Source organism: Euphorbia lathyris, chromosome 10 (genome assembly GCF_963576675.1).
Source record: "Euphorbia lathyris chromosome 10, ddEupLath1.1, whole genome shotgun sequence".
Taxonomy (NCBI): domain Eukaryota; kingdom Viridiplantae; phylum Streptophyta; class Magnoliopsida; order Malpighiales; family Euphorbiaceae; genus Euphorbia; species Euphorbia lathyris.
In genome coordinates, this window is record NC_088919.1 from 19,941,267 (window position 1) to 19,959,238 (window position 17,972).

The window sequence follows — 17,972 nt, forward strand, 5'->3', positions numbered from 1 at the left end:
AAAACTGATGTAAATATTGATGATATTTTAGGTATATTTTGGGCTTAACGCCTACTAATACCTTTGAGACAAAACATGTGACACTAGATAAATTCATCCATCCACTATGCCAAAAACCCCTTCAGATGACGGTTAAAAACCGTCATCCCGCAAGATATAAATCTGTCACGGGGCTCGTTGATATCTGATGGTACTTCAGATGACGGTCACGTTCTGTCATCCGTAATAGCCTCACATGACAGCGATCAAATAGCGATCTCATAACACCATTTTTAAATAATATGTCAAAATATCAAGTTAAAATGAAGCTATTATGTTAATGTTATGACAATTTTTATTTTCCTGACTGTCGTTGTAACGTAATTCACATGACGTAATTTGTATTAAATCATGTTGTTAGAACGTAATTAGTATGACATTTTCTTATAAGAATTTTGTCATTGTTCTTTTTGTTTTACCTCTTTCATGAACGTGTATAAATAACCAAAGTTTCTTGTAAAAAATGTGCAAATAACCTTTATATATAACAATAAACTTATACATATTTGAAGATCACAATCCTAACCAAAGGTTTGTCATTACAAAGCTAACATTTAACTATACAAGAAGCCTAAAAACCTAAACCTTGAATCTTATAGCTTGTTATGCCCATTCTTTGCAGGTTTTCTTCCATCCCTTTGCTCCCAGCAACATAAAATACATAAGTTAATTGAATGTTGTTCTTCAAAGTATAAATATAGAAAATGAAAAGAGAAAATGAGTACATGCATAGATGTTTTCCATTAATCATATTTACCTTGCCTCTCTGATTAGTTTGTCTATGAACTAATCCCCATCCAATCTGGGATGGGGATGAGATTGATTGTATGAATATGTATGATTAGGGACCTAGGGCTTATGTGATTACCTTTGATTGATCAGATTATGCATGCTTAATGCCTTGATATTGTCAGGAATAGGATTATTGCTAGAATGAGACTCGATGACGATAAACTAGCATGTTTTGTATATATGATTGTGCCTTGCCTATAACCTGACAAAGATAGGATTATAGATAGATAAGGAACCTGACCATGGAAATTATCTATGCTGAACTTGTATAATCCCACCTCGCTAGAGACCACTAGGAGTGCGGCTTCGTGACTAGGCTACAACTTTAGTCTTAATTACCAAGGAACCTACTGCTTTGCATGCCCTAAGTTATATGCCTAATCAAGCCGTTAGCTGAATGCATGTGAATAGGTTAGATGAATCTTGATCACATTTGTCTTTCTCATTAGGGTAATTACCATCAATCACTGGTAAAACATAAATCTGAACTCCCTAAGCCCAAACATAGGATTTAAGCAAAGGATTCCTCATCTTAGATTGTGTCTTTCATTAATTCATCTTCTACCCTGTTAATTGTTTACTTTATTTTGTTACGTTATAGTTTTAAGGTCTAATGCTTCCCCAGCCCCCTTAACTTGTCCAAATTGGTCATTTTACCCCCTCAACTCATTGAATGTCCTATTTACCCCCCCCCCCCCCCATTAACTCTATAAAAGTGGTATTTCTCACTCCCTCAACTTGTCCATTTATCCCCCCAACTCATAGAATGTTCTATGTACCCCCTTAACTCCATAAAAGTTGTATTGTTCACCCTTTACAATCCGTTATCGAAGCCTAAATTGATAAAAAAAATTTAAACGTTAAACTTATATTTATGCTATTTTCTAAATGGAACCTAAATTGATACTTCCCCAAAAATCATAGGCCTATTTTGGTACATTATCCCTACATATAATGTATTTAACTTGTTTATATTAATGTTCTTGTTATTTGTATTTTTTATTCGTTCTTTCTCTTTTCAACTTTTTTTACTACTATAAAGGGATAAGAAATACAATTTTTATGGAGTTAAGATGGTAAATAGGATCATAAGTTGTGAGAAATACCATTTTTTTGAAATTAAGGGGTAAATAGGATATTCGATGAGTTGAGAAAGGGTAAAATGATAAATTTGGACAAGTTAAGGGGGTGAGAAATACCATTTTTATGGAGTTAAAGGGGTAATAGGATATTCGATGAGTTGGAGGGGTAAAATGACCAATTTGGACAAGTTAAGGGGGTGGAAAAACATTAAGCCTAGTTTTAATTCATTTAGTTAATTATTCAAAACCCAAACTATTATTCAACCCTCTAAATAATTAGATATTATTCAACCTTCTGAAGCATGAAACTGTAACAATGTGATGGCTGACTAAAGAAATTGTATATTAAGTGCAATAAAAATGGTGACCCGATTGGTAAAGAGTTTGAGTGGTTGCAATCCTATATAGGAGTATTGGCATGCACGAGGATCTCGATCTCATAGGATTAAAGACAGGTGCCAAAAGATGATAAAGACAAAATCTGAGAGTGTGTAACGGTAAATTTGCAGACTTCTAATTATGCTTTGCTACTTTATTTGTTCACTGCTAAATTAATTATATTGTTATTAACAATATGTTGTTATGTAGAAAATATTTGTGCTTCCTAAGAGTAAAAAGAAGGAAGTAATTGTTTTTACGGCTACCAAATAAATAAACTTCAAATGTATATTGACATCCAAATACATCATGCCTAATAAGCATGACTTGGATGTTTTAAAAAATGTCCCTCATGATTATCAATTTTTGAACAAGGGTATTGGCAACAGTTATTTACTACTTCGTCCATTTTAAAATAATTGTCATATTTTATCAAATTTTCTTATTTCATATTATTTGTTAGGTTTAATTTTCAAGACAATTTTTTCTTATTTTACCCTTATTAATGACTTTAATATTAATTACACCTTTTGTCTTGCAATATATAAAGAGTAATTCAATTTAATGATCGGCACAAAAAATGAGAATTATTATTAAAGAGAGATGAAAAAAATATTATAGTGTATGTTCCATAAATTTAATATAAATTAATCATTTCTTTAACATGTGTGATTTTTTTAAAATATGACAATTATTTTAAAATAAAAAGAGTAATAAGGATCTGGTTTGACACTTGTTTTACTTATATAAAACTCTTTAGCTTGATATTTTTAATTATCGAAATATATTTCTATTTCTAGAAGCATGTCTTTTTTTTTTTTTTTGAAGTAGGATAACAGTATTATTCAAAGTTGGACAAAGTCATTACAAACAGAGCTCCACACGATTTTCGGGCAATCTCCCAAAAAAGAAACCGGTGAGTGTAAATCCTTAGCCCATCTCGCTAAATTATGTGCTACCTTGTTTCCTTCCCGAAACACAAAAAACGGAAGGAACATAACTCAAATGATTGTGATAGGTTAATCACATCTTTAAATAAGAAAAATAACTCTGAAAGAGGGGGGTCGTCGTTTTGTAATATATCAATCACGCTTTTCGCTTCCGATTCAATCCAGATCCGTCTTTCATTAAATTGTTGTGCGAGGCATAAGCTTTCCCAGATGGCCATCAGTTCTGCTGCTGCAACTGAGGAGCATGGTTTCAGTGGGAGTCCGGCAGAGAATCGTACGTTGCCTATAGAATTTCGAGCCACCACTCCGGCCCTAGCAGGTAGGTCATGGCCTTCCCATGCGGCATCACAATTTATTTTTGTAATGTCATCGGGAGGGGGACACCATCCCTTTTTAGGGTCTAGGAGCGGCTTATCGAAATGTGAGATAGGCGTGAGAAGATTCGCACTCTGCCATTCGGATTGAAAGCTTTTAACCTTAAATTACGGGCTCATTGCCAAATATCCAACAAAATAATATTGGTATCAAATGCAAAATATAAATTGTTCTTACTATCAAGTAATAATAAACCTTTATTTATAAAAAAAAAAAAGGTCAATATAATATATTCTTTTTGGAGATTCTGACCTAAAATAAAGTTTAGCATTAAAATAGTTCAATTTATATCATTGGTTTCTTCTTTTTTTTCATATATTATTTGAATTTTTAAACTTTTGTATTGAATTTGTTTATTGAACGTTATCCAAATAAGAGTGTCTTGACAATATGTATTAAATTACTACTAATACAAAAGAATAATTATTAACTGTTTTTCAAAATGTTATCGTGATAGTGTTAAAAGTGAAAGAAATGTGAAGCGTGGGGAAATGTGGGTCCCAAAATCGATGGAGCCCACACTGATCATTAGTAGGGGACACAGGTGGGTCCCGCTTGTCTGGTTGTCTTTCCTTCTGTTTGGGCTTCTCATTGGCTCAACTCTATGATTGGCGTTCAATCCCAGTGGCAAGCAACTGGGGGCCTCTGTTTTTACTTCGGTTAACTCTCTTTTTTTTTCTTTTAGATTACATTTTGTTAGTTGTTTTTTTTACTATCCTAATAATTGTTAATAGTTATTTTTTTTTTTATTCTTTTTTTGTAGGAAAAAGTTTAGGTAAGGATAGGTCTATCCACTCCCAAGGTCAGGGCAAATCACAGACTTCAATGAGGGTTTATAATGAAATTTACACATCATCTATCAATGAGGACTAAATAAAATAGTTATTTATATTAAAAGATAAATAAAAATATAATAAAATAGAGTTAAATAGTAGTAATTAGAGATAAGAATTGCAACAATAAGCTAATTGAAAATGTTTCTAAATCAGCTTTTTTTTAATAAATTTTTTGATCCAATAAACTTATTTAAACATCAATTCACCAACTAGTCAAAGTGGTAAAAAAAAATTAAAAAAATAAGATTCAAAAACACTTCTAACATTTACAGTCATGAGTTATTTTATCTTAACGTCTAAAATTATGTAAATTTTTATTTCTAACATTGACAGTAAAGAGAAATTTTATCCCTAGCATTAACAAGTTTGGTCAAATTTAAGAAATAATTCATCAAATTAGCTTCTCGGTCATGAATCTTGTCATCTACACTTCATATATGTATCATTTTATCATCAATTAGTAACAAATTATAAACATATGATTAAAAGTGAACTTTTTGCAAAAAAAATTACTCTATTTTGTACGAGTTGGATAAAATAAATTCAAATATTTCACCGGATTTAAAAATATTTATCTCCAATTCTATCATTAAATCACAAATTTTTTTTAGAACTAATGGATATGCAATTGGTATATAGAATAAAGAATAAAATACATGTGTTTTATAATAATGTCTGAAATTGATCAAACTCACCAACGTTAAAGATAAAATTGCTCTTAATTATTAAGATTAAATGTAAAATTACACCATTTAAAAATATTACGAGTAAAATTATTTCCAACCGTAAATGTAAGGATATTTTTTTACCTTATTCAATTTCAAAAGTTGATTTGATTTTGATTAGGAAATTGTTGGAGGGGTAAAATTGGTTTTATGTATAGTTAGTAGGGACTTGCTATTTTAATCCTAGAAAAAGGGGGAACTTAGCTATTTTTGATTTGTGAAGAAATGAATGATTAATGTTTTGACATATTTATTCATCTGCTTTGCTTGCCGACAGGATGTTCCCAACTATTTCTAATCTTATCCACATCATTGGCTTTGGGGCTCCCAATTATACGAATACATAATTTTAACTCAATTTTATTTTTCAATAATATTATATGATAAGCTAATTATTAAATTAATCTCCTCAACTTCTAATCAATACTCCATTTTCTTGTGTTTACTTTTATGCTTAAATACATATTACTACCTCGCTTCATATTTCATTAAACTACTTTAATAATTAATACTATATCCCTTTTTTTTATATACATATAGATCAGTTTTAATCATTATCAATTTATTCTTTTCTATATATCAATACACTTTATAGTGATATGAAACACGGTTTTGTTAAAATACATTTGTTTTCTCTTACATTTAGCATATGACCTAGTCTCAAAGTGAGAATGTCTCGCTTTTCACGAGTTTCCCTGATCTTTTCTTCGAGAGTTTCTCTACTTGTATGTAATGGAGGAGATATGTGTGATGATCAGGTTAAAAGAAGAAGGGAAGACGAGACTGATTATTAACAACGATGATGTTCAGACTCAAACTCAATCGTATAGCCGGAATTTGCTTGGTCGTTTCCTTACGGACCGTAACTTCAAAGCTCCAATACTGAAGAACACAATGGCACAAGAGGAAGATGAAGATTAGCAAGAGTGGAAGAACTGTTTCGTGGATCCAGTTTAAGTATGAAAGGTTGCCAACCTTTTGTTTTTATTGCGGTAAGATAGGGCACGTAAAAAAAAAATCTATGACGGTCTGATGGAGGTACCCAGTCCAGATAAAGCAGTTCGGCCTTACGGTATTTGGCTCAAGGCACCCTCTCACCGAAATTTTAGTTTTATAATGACAAAATGGCTTCTACCATCGTCGTCTATGATGGTGTCTCCTAGCTCTGTTAAGATGAATGTGGACAGTAATTGTAAACAAATTAATGCGGATTTACAGTCTTTAGTTTTGAACTCATTATTCAAAGCCGTTTTAATCATTTGAATTTCCTGTAAATTACTACATGACATTATTATATTATCAACATAAACTAATAAGATAATAATTAAATGTGAATTATGTTTGACAAATAATGAATGGTTTGACTCACACTGCTCATATCATATAATGATTTCTGTAAGTTACAAACTAATCCAGGCCTAGAAAAAACCAAGCCTTCAAGAGGTTCCATGTAAACCTCTTCCTGCAATTCTCCACGGAGAAAAGCATTATTAACATCACACTGGTATAAAGGCACCCTTGAATGACTGCAATAGTTAACACTAACCTGACAGTGCTTAACTTTACAACAGGAGAAAAGGTGTACATGTAATCTATTCCTTCTACCTGTGTGTAACCTTTAGCTACTATCCTCTCAAGAGTACCACCACTCTTTAATTTTACCTTATAAACCCACCTCCGGCCTATAACAACCTTCCCTGATGGTAGACAAGAGTCCAAGTCTTAGTTAATTTCAAAGCCTTTAATTCCTCTTACATAGCTAGCTTCCAACAATCATGTTGAACAACCTCTCTATAAGACTTCGGTTCTGGAATTATACTAAGATCCAGAACATAATTCTTATATTTTCCAGACAAATTTTGATATCCTATAACACTGGATAAAGGGTGCTTTACATAATCAGAATCAATATCAACTGTTGTTGAACTAAGCTGATTACAGTGATAATCAGTCAAATAAGTTGGTTGTTTCTAATTCTATCTGATTTTCTGATATGAACAATTGACTGATCTAAAGTAGTAGCATGATCAACATTTTGTGTAATAACAGGATTGATAACTTCATTTATAGGCTCATTACTCAATATAGACATATCACTATCAGTTCTCAAGTTAGCATCACTATCATCCACAGTAGGCTCAGACATATTAACCAGATCATGAATAGGTAAAACATTATTTGTCATGACAAGAATAAATGAAACATGAGATTGAGGAATGTCATGTTTTCTTGAAGCCACTATTGTAGTTTGAAATAAATCGTCATCTTCAGGTATCAAACTATCTAAGAAAGTTGCACTCAAAGTTTGATCAATAATATCTACACTAAAAGCACTAACATCTTTATAAGGAAAAACATGCTCAATAAATTTGACATCTTTGGATCCTATGTAAGTATGAGTAGTTAAATTGAAAACTTGATATCCATTAACGTTGGGTTTATAACCAACAAAGATACAAGGTATAGCCTTGGCATCAAATTGTGTTCTTCCTTGTTGAAAATTAATGACACACACAACCAAAAAATCTCAAATTATCATAAACAAGTTCTTTATTAAGCAATATATAATATGGATTCTTATTCTGTAAGACATGTGTGGGAATATAATACTGATTAAATAAGATGCATGAAGAATTCAAGCTGCTCAAAAGGTTAGACGGAAAGAAGATTGAAACCTTAAAGATCTAGCTACAGTTAAAAGATGTTGGTGCTTCCTCTCAACAACACTATTTTGTTAAGGTGTGTATGGACAGAAAAATTGATGAACTATCCATTTTTCTAAACAAAAACTCTCTAACTTAAGTTAGGAGCATTATCACTCTTAATGACCTTAATTTGTTTAGAAAAATGAACTTGTACATAAGCATTAAAACCATGTACGTGTTTAGTAGATTGTGCTTTATTCTTAAGCAAATATATCCATGCATAGCGAGTGAAATCATCAATAACAGTAAGAAAATGTCATATCATGAATGTGATTTAGTGTTAAAAGGTCCCCAAACATCCAACTGCACTAACTCAAATGTAGAAGAAGTCTTTGTTTCAGTTAAAGGAAAAACAAGTCTCTTCAGTTTAGCCAAAAGACAATATTACAGTCATAATGCATGTCTTTATTACAATCTAATGTGATAGGAAAATTACCTATCAAACCTAACTTTCAATAAGGGAAATGTCCTAACCTATGATGCCATAATTCCTTGGCAAAAAAAGTTCTAGGTTTATTAGCAGTACTAGTGGAAAAACACTCTCAAGGCAAGATGTATAGTTCATTGTGCAATTTAGCTGAACCAATCATCAACTGAAGATGAGTGTCTTGTATATGACATACACCATCAACAAAAACACATACAATCTTAGAATGTTGACTCAATATACTAACAGAAACTATATTCAACTTAAAACTTGGTATGAAAGAGAAATTATGAAAAATCAAATTAGAATTGATCCTAACATCTCCTATCTATTTAACAATAATTTGTTGATCATTAGGAAACCTAACAACCACATGTGCTGCTTTATGAAAATTCATGAAATGTGAAATATTATTACTGATATGATATGTAGCACCACTATCCAAAACTCAATCAACAAACAAATTACAATGTTTAGACTGAGAATTGGATATACCTGAATTACCTAAAACAACATTGCCTCTGACATGATAAGAAGGACCTAGAACTGCTTTATTGCCATCCAAATTCTCAGTAGCTTTGCATACTGAGCGTTAGACAAGGTAATTCTTGCTTATTTTCCATCCTCAGAAAATACATTGCCGATAACATTTACTTTCCTTCCTTTTGCAAACTTAAAATTTAGAGGAAAATAACATTTCTTGTAGCATTGATCAATTGTGTGAGCAGGCTTGCCACAGTTCAATTTTGGTCCAATTTTCTTCTTGTCATAATATTGACACTTAGCTAGGTTGATAGATGACTCTAGATTCATATAATTAAACACATTTTGTCTTTCGTGCTGAAGAACCAAAGATAATGCAGTAGTTATGTCAGGTAAAGGCTTCATCAAGAAGATTTGTGACCTTGCTCCATTATATTCAACACTGAGTCCATTAAGAAAATGAATAACAAAATCTTCTTCTTGATAGGGTTTGTCCTAAACTAACAGATTTGCACATTTACAAGCAAGTGAACACTTACAAACAGATAACAATACAAAATTCAGCAATTCTTCCTAAAGTGTCATCTGTTTAATATAGTAATTTATGACTGTTAAAGAACCTTGTGTAAAGGTATAAAGTTGATCCTGCAACTCTAAGGTCTTAATTGGATCCCCTTTTGCAGAGCACTTCTCTAGATTATCCCACACATCACTACAAATTATCGAACTATTGAATCCTTTGAGCTATGGAAGGAATAACTAACCTACTGAACCAAGTGTTACAACAATCCCATGCTACTCGATTCTTTTCTGTGAGAGAAGGAATCTCCAAGCTTCCATTAATGAAAGATAGCTTATTCTTAGCATACAAAGCTCTTGAATTCGTGACTCCATGAGTCATAATTGTTGCATGTAAGCAACTGAGCCATGAGAACCAAACTCATATTTTCTCCTAAGTGAATATAGTAATAACTCACTGGATTTTATGAAGGATCGACTTCTCCAGCAGATTGAGTGTTAACCAAAGGAGTTTCAGTTGTCATTGTTTCAAATTAGGTTGAAATTGCAAGAACACAATAGAAATTTCAAACAAAGATTTGCAATAAGAAATATGTGAGAAATAAATTTTTGTTTCAAATCAAAATAGAAAAACAAAATTCTTCTTGTTAAATTGAATATTTAGACGCATCGTAGGTGCTCTGATACCATAACAATATTGAGATAAAGAACAAGAAGAATGAATCTTATTGAATTGAATTGATGATGATGATGATGAATATGGAAGAGAGAACAGAGGAGCGTATAAGAGAGGAAGAAGAAAGTTAAAAAGTAAAGTAAATCAATCTAACTACCTAGTATATATGCAATAGCTATATTACTAAAATACCAGAACACCCTTGACTATTTTCTATATTACAAAAATACCCTTAACTATACTACGTTTGTAAACTTAACAACAAAATTTATTTGTTTAGCCTTATTGTCTTTCTACCTTCAACCACATAGATAATGCCTCATCAAACCAGATGATATCATATTCACAACTAAACTAGATAAAACTATATTAAATGTTCTTCATCTGAAATAATTGACTGGATTCATCACATCGATAATTAGGAACTATTTTAAGAACTGAAAGTTCATCCCATAGACGTTGCCATCCGGAGAAATAATCTTGTAACTGGAGATTACCTTGTATCACAGATGTGATTTCCTTTTTCAACTTAAATATCAAAGGAATATTGCTTTCGTCGTAAAGTTGTTTAGTCTCCTTTCACAAATTACGTGCAGATTTTGCAAACATGAAATTTTCATATTAATCCTTAGATATCGAATTAATGATTTAGAAAAAAAAGACTATCGATATGCTTCTGATCTTCATAATTGATATATAGTAGAAATTTATGTGATCTATTCTCAAAATCCATTTTAAAAGCCTCGACAAAACCTACAAAATATATGAGTTATCGGCTAGCTCGCATAAGCACTCTGATGTCTAAGTCAATTTCAATCTAAGATCTAGAGAGAAAAAGAAAGAAATATAGGGTTTTTCGGTATACTTGACAGATACACATAAACCTCGTATTTATAGTTGGTTAGACATTCTGTTAGGCATTCTCTTAGTACCTCTGGCGGTGTTGGACTCATATTCCAACAACATAATCTTCTAATGAGAGACTACTATGTGTAAAGCTTCTTTTACATTTCCAGTCACACTTGACGTTTGATTTTCTGATAATGAATGTATCGATTATTTTATATTCTTTTAGATCTTGATTTCCTATTATTTATGACATTCACAGCTTGACGTGTCTTTTCTCTCAGTGTATCTTGTATCCAGGTCTCGAAGAGCCGGCCTAGAGGCCATGTGTCTTTTAATGGATATTGTTTAGCCTGATATTAGAAGCTCCCCCCCCCCCCCCCCCCCCCCCCCCCCCCCCCTCTATGAGGATAAGAATACCTTTTAAGGCTTCTTTTGGCTCTTTTGTTCTTTCAAAATAGATATTTACCCTTTGATCCTAATAGATACACAATCCCCCAAGAGCTTGTTGGGTGATCGGTATATGGTGTAGATGGACCCGTCTCTCAAATTCCTTCCCCTTCTTGACCTTTTGCTATAACTGTGAGATATGTGTTCAAGCAAAAATAAAAAAGAAACCATTTCCTAAAACTGAAAGAAGTACAGAAATATTAGAACTTATTCATTCTGATATTTGTGAATTTAATGGAAATTTAACTAGAGAAAGTAATAGGTATTTCATAATTTTCATTGATGATAGTTCTCATTTTACCTATGTTTATTTGATGAAAACAAAAGATCAAGCATTTGAAATGTTTAAATGTTATAAAGCCATGGTAGAGACACAAAAGAATGTGCTCCTTATATCAACAAAATAGAGTGGCTGGAAGGAAAAATGGTGTTTTAGGGGATATGTTAAATGCAATGCTTATTAATGCAAATTTGCCACTTAATTTATGGGGAGAAACTTTCCCGCTAACAGATTATAATTCTTAATGAAGGGGTTTCTACTTCCACTACTATTATCCGTAAACTATAGAATACGACATACAGGCTCCATTCCAAATTATAGGATGTGATATAGCCCCTACAGATATCCTCATGGTGGTCCTATATCTGTGGAGTACGAATGATAGCATCTCGTGTCATTCTTTGTTATGTTAAAGCCATTTGATGTTTTTGTTAGCAGCTTCCACTGCGCCATTCATCTTTGGTTGATACAGCGTCAAGTTATAACGTTTGATTTTGAATTGGGTGTACAGTTCCTCCATGCCTTCGGTATTGAAATTATTAGCATTGTCTGTGATTATCCGCTATGGTAGCCCGTACCAATAAATAATATTGTTCTTGATAAACTTCTTTACCACTGCAGATGTTACTTTTATATAGGAAGCATCTTCCACCCACTTAGTAAAAGAGTCGATGGCCACCAAAATAAAAGGATGACCATCCAATGCTTTCGGCTCGATAGCTTCAATTACATTCAATCCCCACATTGAGAAAGGCCGCAAAGATACCATTAAATGCAACGGTGAAGTTGGTGCGTTTAAATTATTTGCATAAATCTAACACTTATGGCAGTTTTGCACGTATTTGATGACTATATGCTCAACTAATAATATCTGATGTCTCCTCAACTAACAAAGGCTCACTAATAGATAAATGTACATCATCGTTATTAAGTAATAATCTAGAGAAGTCCTGGTATCGAATCCACAGGATTTATATAAGTGTCGAACTAGATTGTTATTTAAACGATGAAAAGTTGGATTGTCATATTGCTATACTATTTCTAAAGTCTAGCAGCCAATTCTACTCCTATTTCTAACAAATGATTCAAACCAACTATTATTACTATGAATGATAATGAAGATGGCACATTAAAAAAAAAAATTGAATTAGCAATCAAAACTTAATTATTAAATAACCATTGATGCATCAATGGATTAGGGGTTGAAGCAAGGATCAAATACATAAATATCATAATTAAGTACAAAATTACAACTAAATCATATCATTAAACTTAATTTTTAATATGTCATTATTCTCTATATATTATAATTTTACACCATAATTTAAAAATTCTAGACTCCAAATCATAACTCATAAACCCTAAAAAATATATTCTTTTTTTTTTGAGAAATATATATTCTAGACTTCTAATTTATAAATTCTAATCTTTAAAATATATTAAAAGTAGTGATTTTACTAGTTTGATATAATCCAAATTTATGACTTGATGTAGTTGTAAATAGTTTTTAAAAGATGAATTTCTGTGTAATTTTCCCTTGAAGGGCAACTTACCTTGTGATAAAGTCTAAATAAGATGTTAAGTGTTATGAAACCGATTGAACTAAAAGCTCATGCTAATTAATTTGACAAGTAAAGGTTTAATGTGGCAAAAAAAAAATCAGGAGCTTAACGTACCCAAATAACATATGGTGCCATGCCATGGCTACCTATGACTGATCATATCATAGCATGGCAATGTGCAATATAACCTCAGATTTGAAACGCTAATTGGTCTTTTATTCGATACCAAATATTTCGGTAAAGATAATATAAGACAAGTTTAATCACTGCTGGTTGAAGATCAAAAAAGTAGTATCAGAAGAGAAAGCTTTTGAAGATGTACAATGTTACATAGTACTACTGAGGAAAAAGATATACTTACATTTGCAAAATCCAAATGGAGGCAGGCATAAAATACAATTATTCACTAGCTATACTGTACAAAATTGCACAAATATATATGCAATGCAAGGAGAATCCAATCCAAAAGCTCATGCATGCAACAGAGATTTCCTTGAACTGAGATTCGGCTTCTTCTACGAAAATAGGTTTCAGTCACCAAGAAGACAAAGTGGTTGTCTCATGCTAAGCTCTGCCTTGAGTGCTGGAAACTGCTCCATATCATGAGACTTGCCAAGAACTTTCTGCATATCCCACAAACAACTCTTTCAAAATTCTCTTTTACAAGCCCACATGAATAGACTACTAAATAACCAATCTACTTTTCTTACCTGCTAATACATTTAGAATTTACAATTTCTATAAAAGGAGAGAATATTTTTATTCTTCCTGTAAAATATGCTGAGATGCAAGCCAGGCCTCCTTAATTATCTAGGAAACTAATTATGCCAAAGAAAAAGAGGGTATAAGGGGTCATTTTTATTCTGTCTTGTTTCTGGGATGTGTTTGCTGTACAGTGTCCACATCTAGCAAAAGAATCCATGCATATGAGCTAGTATAGTTAAAACATGCATGATTATGCAATTTATGTTAGTTGAAGACCAAGATTCTACAAAGCTTCAGACGATCTCCACCGGGGACCGTGAAAGGCATAACTGGAGTGAATGTGCTTTTCATGGAACATTCTCAAACAAGCAATTTGATCGTCTTGTAGATTGACCATGCTTTAGATATAGTTAAGGATAAAATTAGAAACAAGATGGCCCATAGATGAATCTACACTATCAAATGAACTCCAATCAGAAAAGCCATGGTGAATAAAGTATTTGTTTGAGAAAAACTAAATTCAAATTTCACCATATGGTTCTGCCCCTGTTTTGTGTTAATGAGATGAATAAAGCAACAGGTGGAAGTATAATACTAGGCTACCTCAAAGAGATGTCTTCAATGCATGTGCAGTGCACGTAAAGACCATAAAAATTGTAGGCAGAACACATGTTTTGACCCTAATTATATCGATTTATTCTCTTTAGCTCCATGTTTTGAATGTGTCGTGTCAAGGTTTCAAAAGAAACAATAGATTATTATATTGTCAGCTGATAAATTTCTGATGTTAAGAGAAATTACAATTCCTCAATAAAACACATTAAATGTAGGACTTGAGAGAACAAAATTGATGATGTAAATGATGTGTTTTTCCTATATTGTATACTTGAAAAATTCAAAATACATATATATATATAAATATTATTCGATTACTAATTAGTAATGTAAATGACAGATATAATTAATTTAAAGAAGGTTTAAGAAATTCCAAACAGTTTAAATCACAAGATACTTACCAGTGCGGCAGCATGTGCTTCTTGCAAAATATTCCCATCTATTTCCAACCTAGCAATAGGAAACTCTGGAAGGTGTCCTGATTGCTTTTTGCCAAGTAAGTCCCCAGGTCCACGTAGAACAAGATCAAAATTTGCCAGGTGAAAGCCATCTGATGATTTCTCCAGGACCTTTAAACGGTTAAAGCTACTGGGTGTGCATGCCATTAATATACATTTGGACTTCCTTGTTCCACGTCCAACTCGTCCCCTAAGTTGATGCAATTGAGCTAATCCAAATCTCTCAGCATTCATGACAACCATCATGGATGCATCTGGAACATCAACACCAACCTCAATTACTTGAGTAGAAAGCAGTATGCGTGTTTCTCCATATCGAAATCGTCTCAGTGCTTCATCTTTTTCATCACTTTTCATTTTACCATGTAGAAGCCCACAGTCGTAACCCTTAAACCTGTCTGATATAGATTTAAAATCCGCAGAAGCAGCACGAAGCTGAGGCAGTTGCTCGGACTGTTCAATGACTGGATACACAAGATACACTCTTCCTCCTGTTTCTAGTTCATCTAGCATCATCTGGAAAAATGAACATCCTCAGCATTAAATAATGATGACAGCAAGGGAGAGTACCAACTCCAAGACATGTAATGATGTAATATTAAAAGATCCCACCGATAAGGGCATCAAACCATAAATATGTACATCTGAAAAAGTAAACAATTGTATTATGCGGTAGAAGGAAAAAGGATGAGATAAATATACTGTGGTAGCCTAATGTTGACATCGTAACCTGAAATTGCTTATGAGATTCAATACAGTTTTGGCAAGGTGAATTATCAAGGATAAGTTTTAAGGAAGACAGCTCAGATGGCTAGACAACGTCCAAAACAAACCCAATGAAGCACTGGTTTGGTGAAAATGAGCATTCAAGTGGCAAAGTGCATAGAATATAAAATAAAAAAATGATATGCATTGAACAGGGAAAGTGCTGAAAAGAGAAATTTGTAAATAGGAAGTTCTATGCAGCTTTTTGGGAAGCCAATTTTTTTAGGAATTTCTTGTAACTCATGTTTGTTCCTAATAACAAGGCTAGATAATCTGCTATATGCGTAGGCTATACATATAAATTCTACACATGTAAGTACTACTATAATTTTCTCCTTCACAAATTTCTGTACGGTGTCACAACCAACCTAACTTAATATAACAACTGTTCAAAAAAATATTTAACCCTAAGAGGATAACAATATAAATAATTCATGAAAGTGTACTACAAATATGGCATGCATAAATAAGTCGTAAGTCCCTTGTAAGAATCACATGGCTGTTTTAATTGACGAGAATGAGGTCCAGACAAATCCTTTGTTCGATAATCCGACAAAATGTGCAAACTTTAAGATGAAATGTACAAATTTTGCTCTACTACAGGTCTTACTCTAGGGGCTGGATCAAATTTGGAGATTTGTAGTGAGTGTTTTGTTTCACTCCGGAGCTTAATTTTTTGTTCTTTCCATGGCATGCATAAAGTAAGTGTCAAGTCTCTTATAAAGAATCATATCATATGGCTGTTTTAATTGATGAGAAGTCAAGACAATTCCTTTGTTCGATAATCCAACTAAACGTGCAAAATTTGAGATGAAATGTACAATTTTTTCTCTACTACGGGTCTTACTCCAGGGGCAGGATCAAAGGCCAGATCAAATTTGGAGATTCATAGTAAGTGTTTTGCTTCACTCTGGGGCTTAATTTTTTGTTCTTTCCACATACAATGATGAAGATTAACATTAGCAAACAAAATGATATTAACTGGATTCAAAATTGATTTGCTTTTTTTTGGTGTTAGGTAACTAGAATAAAGGAATGAGGACAAGAAGTTGGAAGGGAAAAGTTTTATTTAACACCTGAAAATAATAACAGAAATAGAATTTAATATTCAAGAATAAACATAAACAGATTGAAGTACCTCAAAGAGGCCACAAGCAAAACCAATACCTTGTAGACATCCTCAAAGCCCTCGTCATTTCCTTCCATAATGTATGTTTCAACTGGAATTCTTCCAGGAGGCAAGTCAGTTATCTGTCAAAACAGAAACAAAGAATGACTAATTAGTCAGACATGCAGCCACTTTTTTCTTTTTTGAAAGAAGACATGCAGCCACTTAGTTGAGAATAAAAGCTGAAAATCCTGTCTTTAAACCTTAATTATTCGGAACTCTTAATCCCACAAATGTCCTTCTCTAACCAAAACTGATCAACTAAGTAGAGAGATTTGGTTAACCAGAAAATGATCTAAGTAACAGAAGCAAGAAATGAAAGACTTAAATCACTTAACATTCGCAATGACAACAGAATCTGGGAGAGCAAAATAATTGATCAAATTGCTTGATGTTACATTGCATGTTCACCATCTAAGAGAACAAATAACTTACTTGTGTTAAGGACATGTCCCCATACAATGCCAAAGCAAGTGTCCTGGGAATGGGAGTGGCTGACATAGCAAGAATATGGGGCGCCATATTGACATCACCTTTTGAAGACCCATCAGTGAAGGCTGCCGCAATTCTACTTAAAGAGCTATGGTATAACTGCAGGGATCAGATGTCCAAGTCACTTATACTTGTGGAAGGATAATGCTGGTACAAATTGTAAGAATCAAAGCAATAGTTATAACCAAAATTAATGGGTTAAGGTGCAAATCGTTCTCAATGTATTTGGAGAAACTAATTTATCTGCAAGGTTATTTTTGTTTTTCTTTTCAATGTTGCTCTTCATGTTACAAAGCATAGTCAAAGTTGCTCTTTTGGATTAACTCTATTATCTTTTAGTGTATCACGTCTTTCAGATGGAGTTAATCCAAAAGGACAACATTGATTAGAGTTTGCAACATGAAGGGCAATATTGAAAAAAAAATGAATACTAGCAGGGGCTAATTAACTTTCCCTAAAAAATTGAGGGTGGAATTGCGAGTTATCCCAAAGTAAAAAAAAAAATCCAGCGTAGATTAACAGAAGGAACAATCTAAATGAAATATCAACAATGTGAACATCACAAAGACTCATGCTTGGTAATTTCCAAATATTGCAACTTCTACAACCTCTTTACCCAACGTCCCCAATTGACAGCAATATTT

The 17,972-nt window shown here is 32.7% G+C and overlaps 1 protein-coding gene across 2 annotated transcripts in view; it reads right to left on the bottom strand.

The window, feature by feature from the left end:
* Window positions 1-13,374: 13,374 nt before the first annotated feature.
* Window positions 13,375-17,972, bottom strand: part of LOC136208639 (ATP-dependent DNA helicase homolog RECG, chloroplastic) — a 30,189-nt gene continuing 25,591 nt past the window's right edge. For both annotated transcript variants that reach the window (XM_065999721.1, XM_065999720.1), the window contains exons 15-18: window positions 17,272-17,427; window positions 16,836-16,919; window positions 14,847-15,419; window positions 13,375-13,748 (exon numbers count right to left, since the gene is read on the bottom strand). In XM_065999721.1, the coding sequence (XP_065855793.1) occupies window positions 13,656-13,748; window positions 14,847-15,419; window positions 16,836-16,919; window positions 17,272-17,427 (906 nt within the window). In that variant the 3' untranslated portion in view covers window positions 13,375-13,655. The remainder of the gene's footprint in view (window positions 13,749-14,846; window positions 15,420-16,835; window positions 16,920-17,271; window positions 17,428-17,972) is intronic.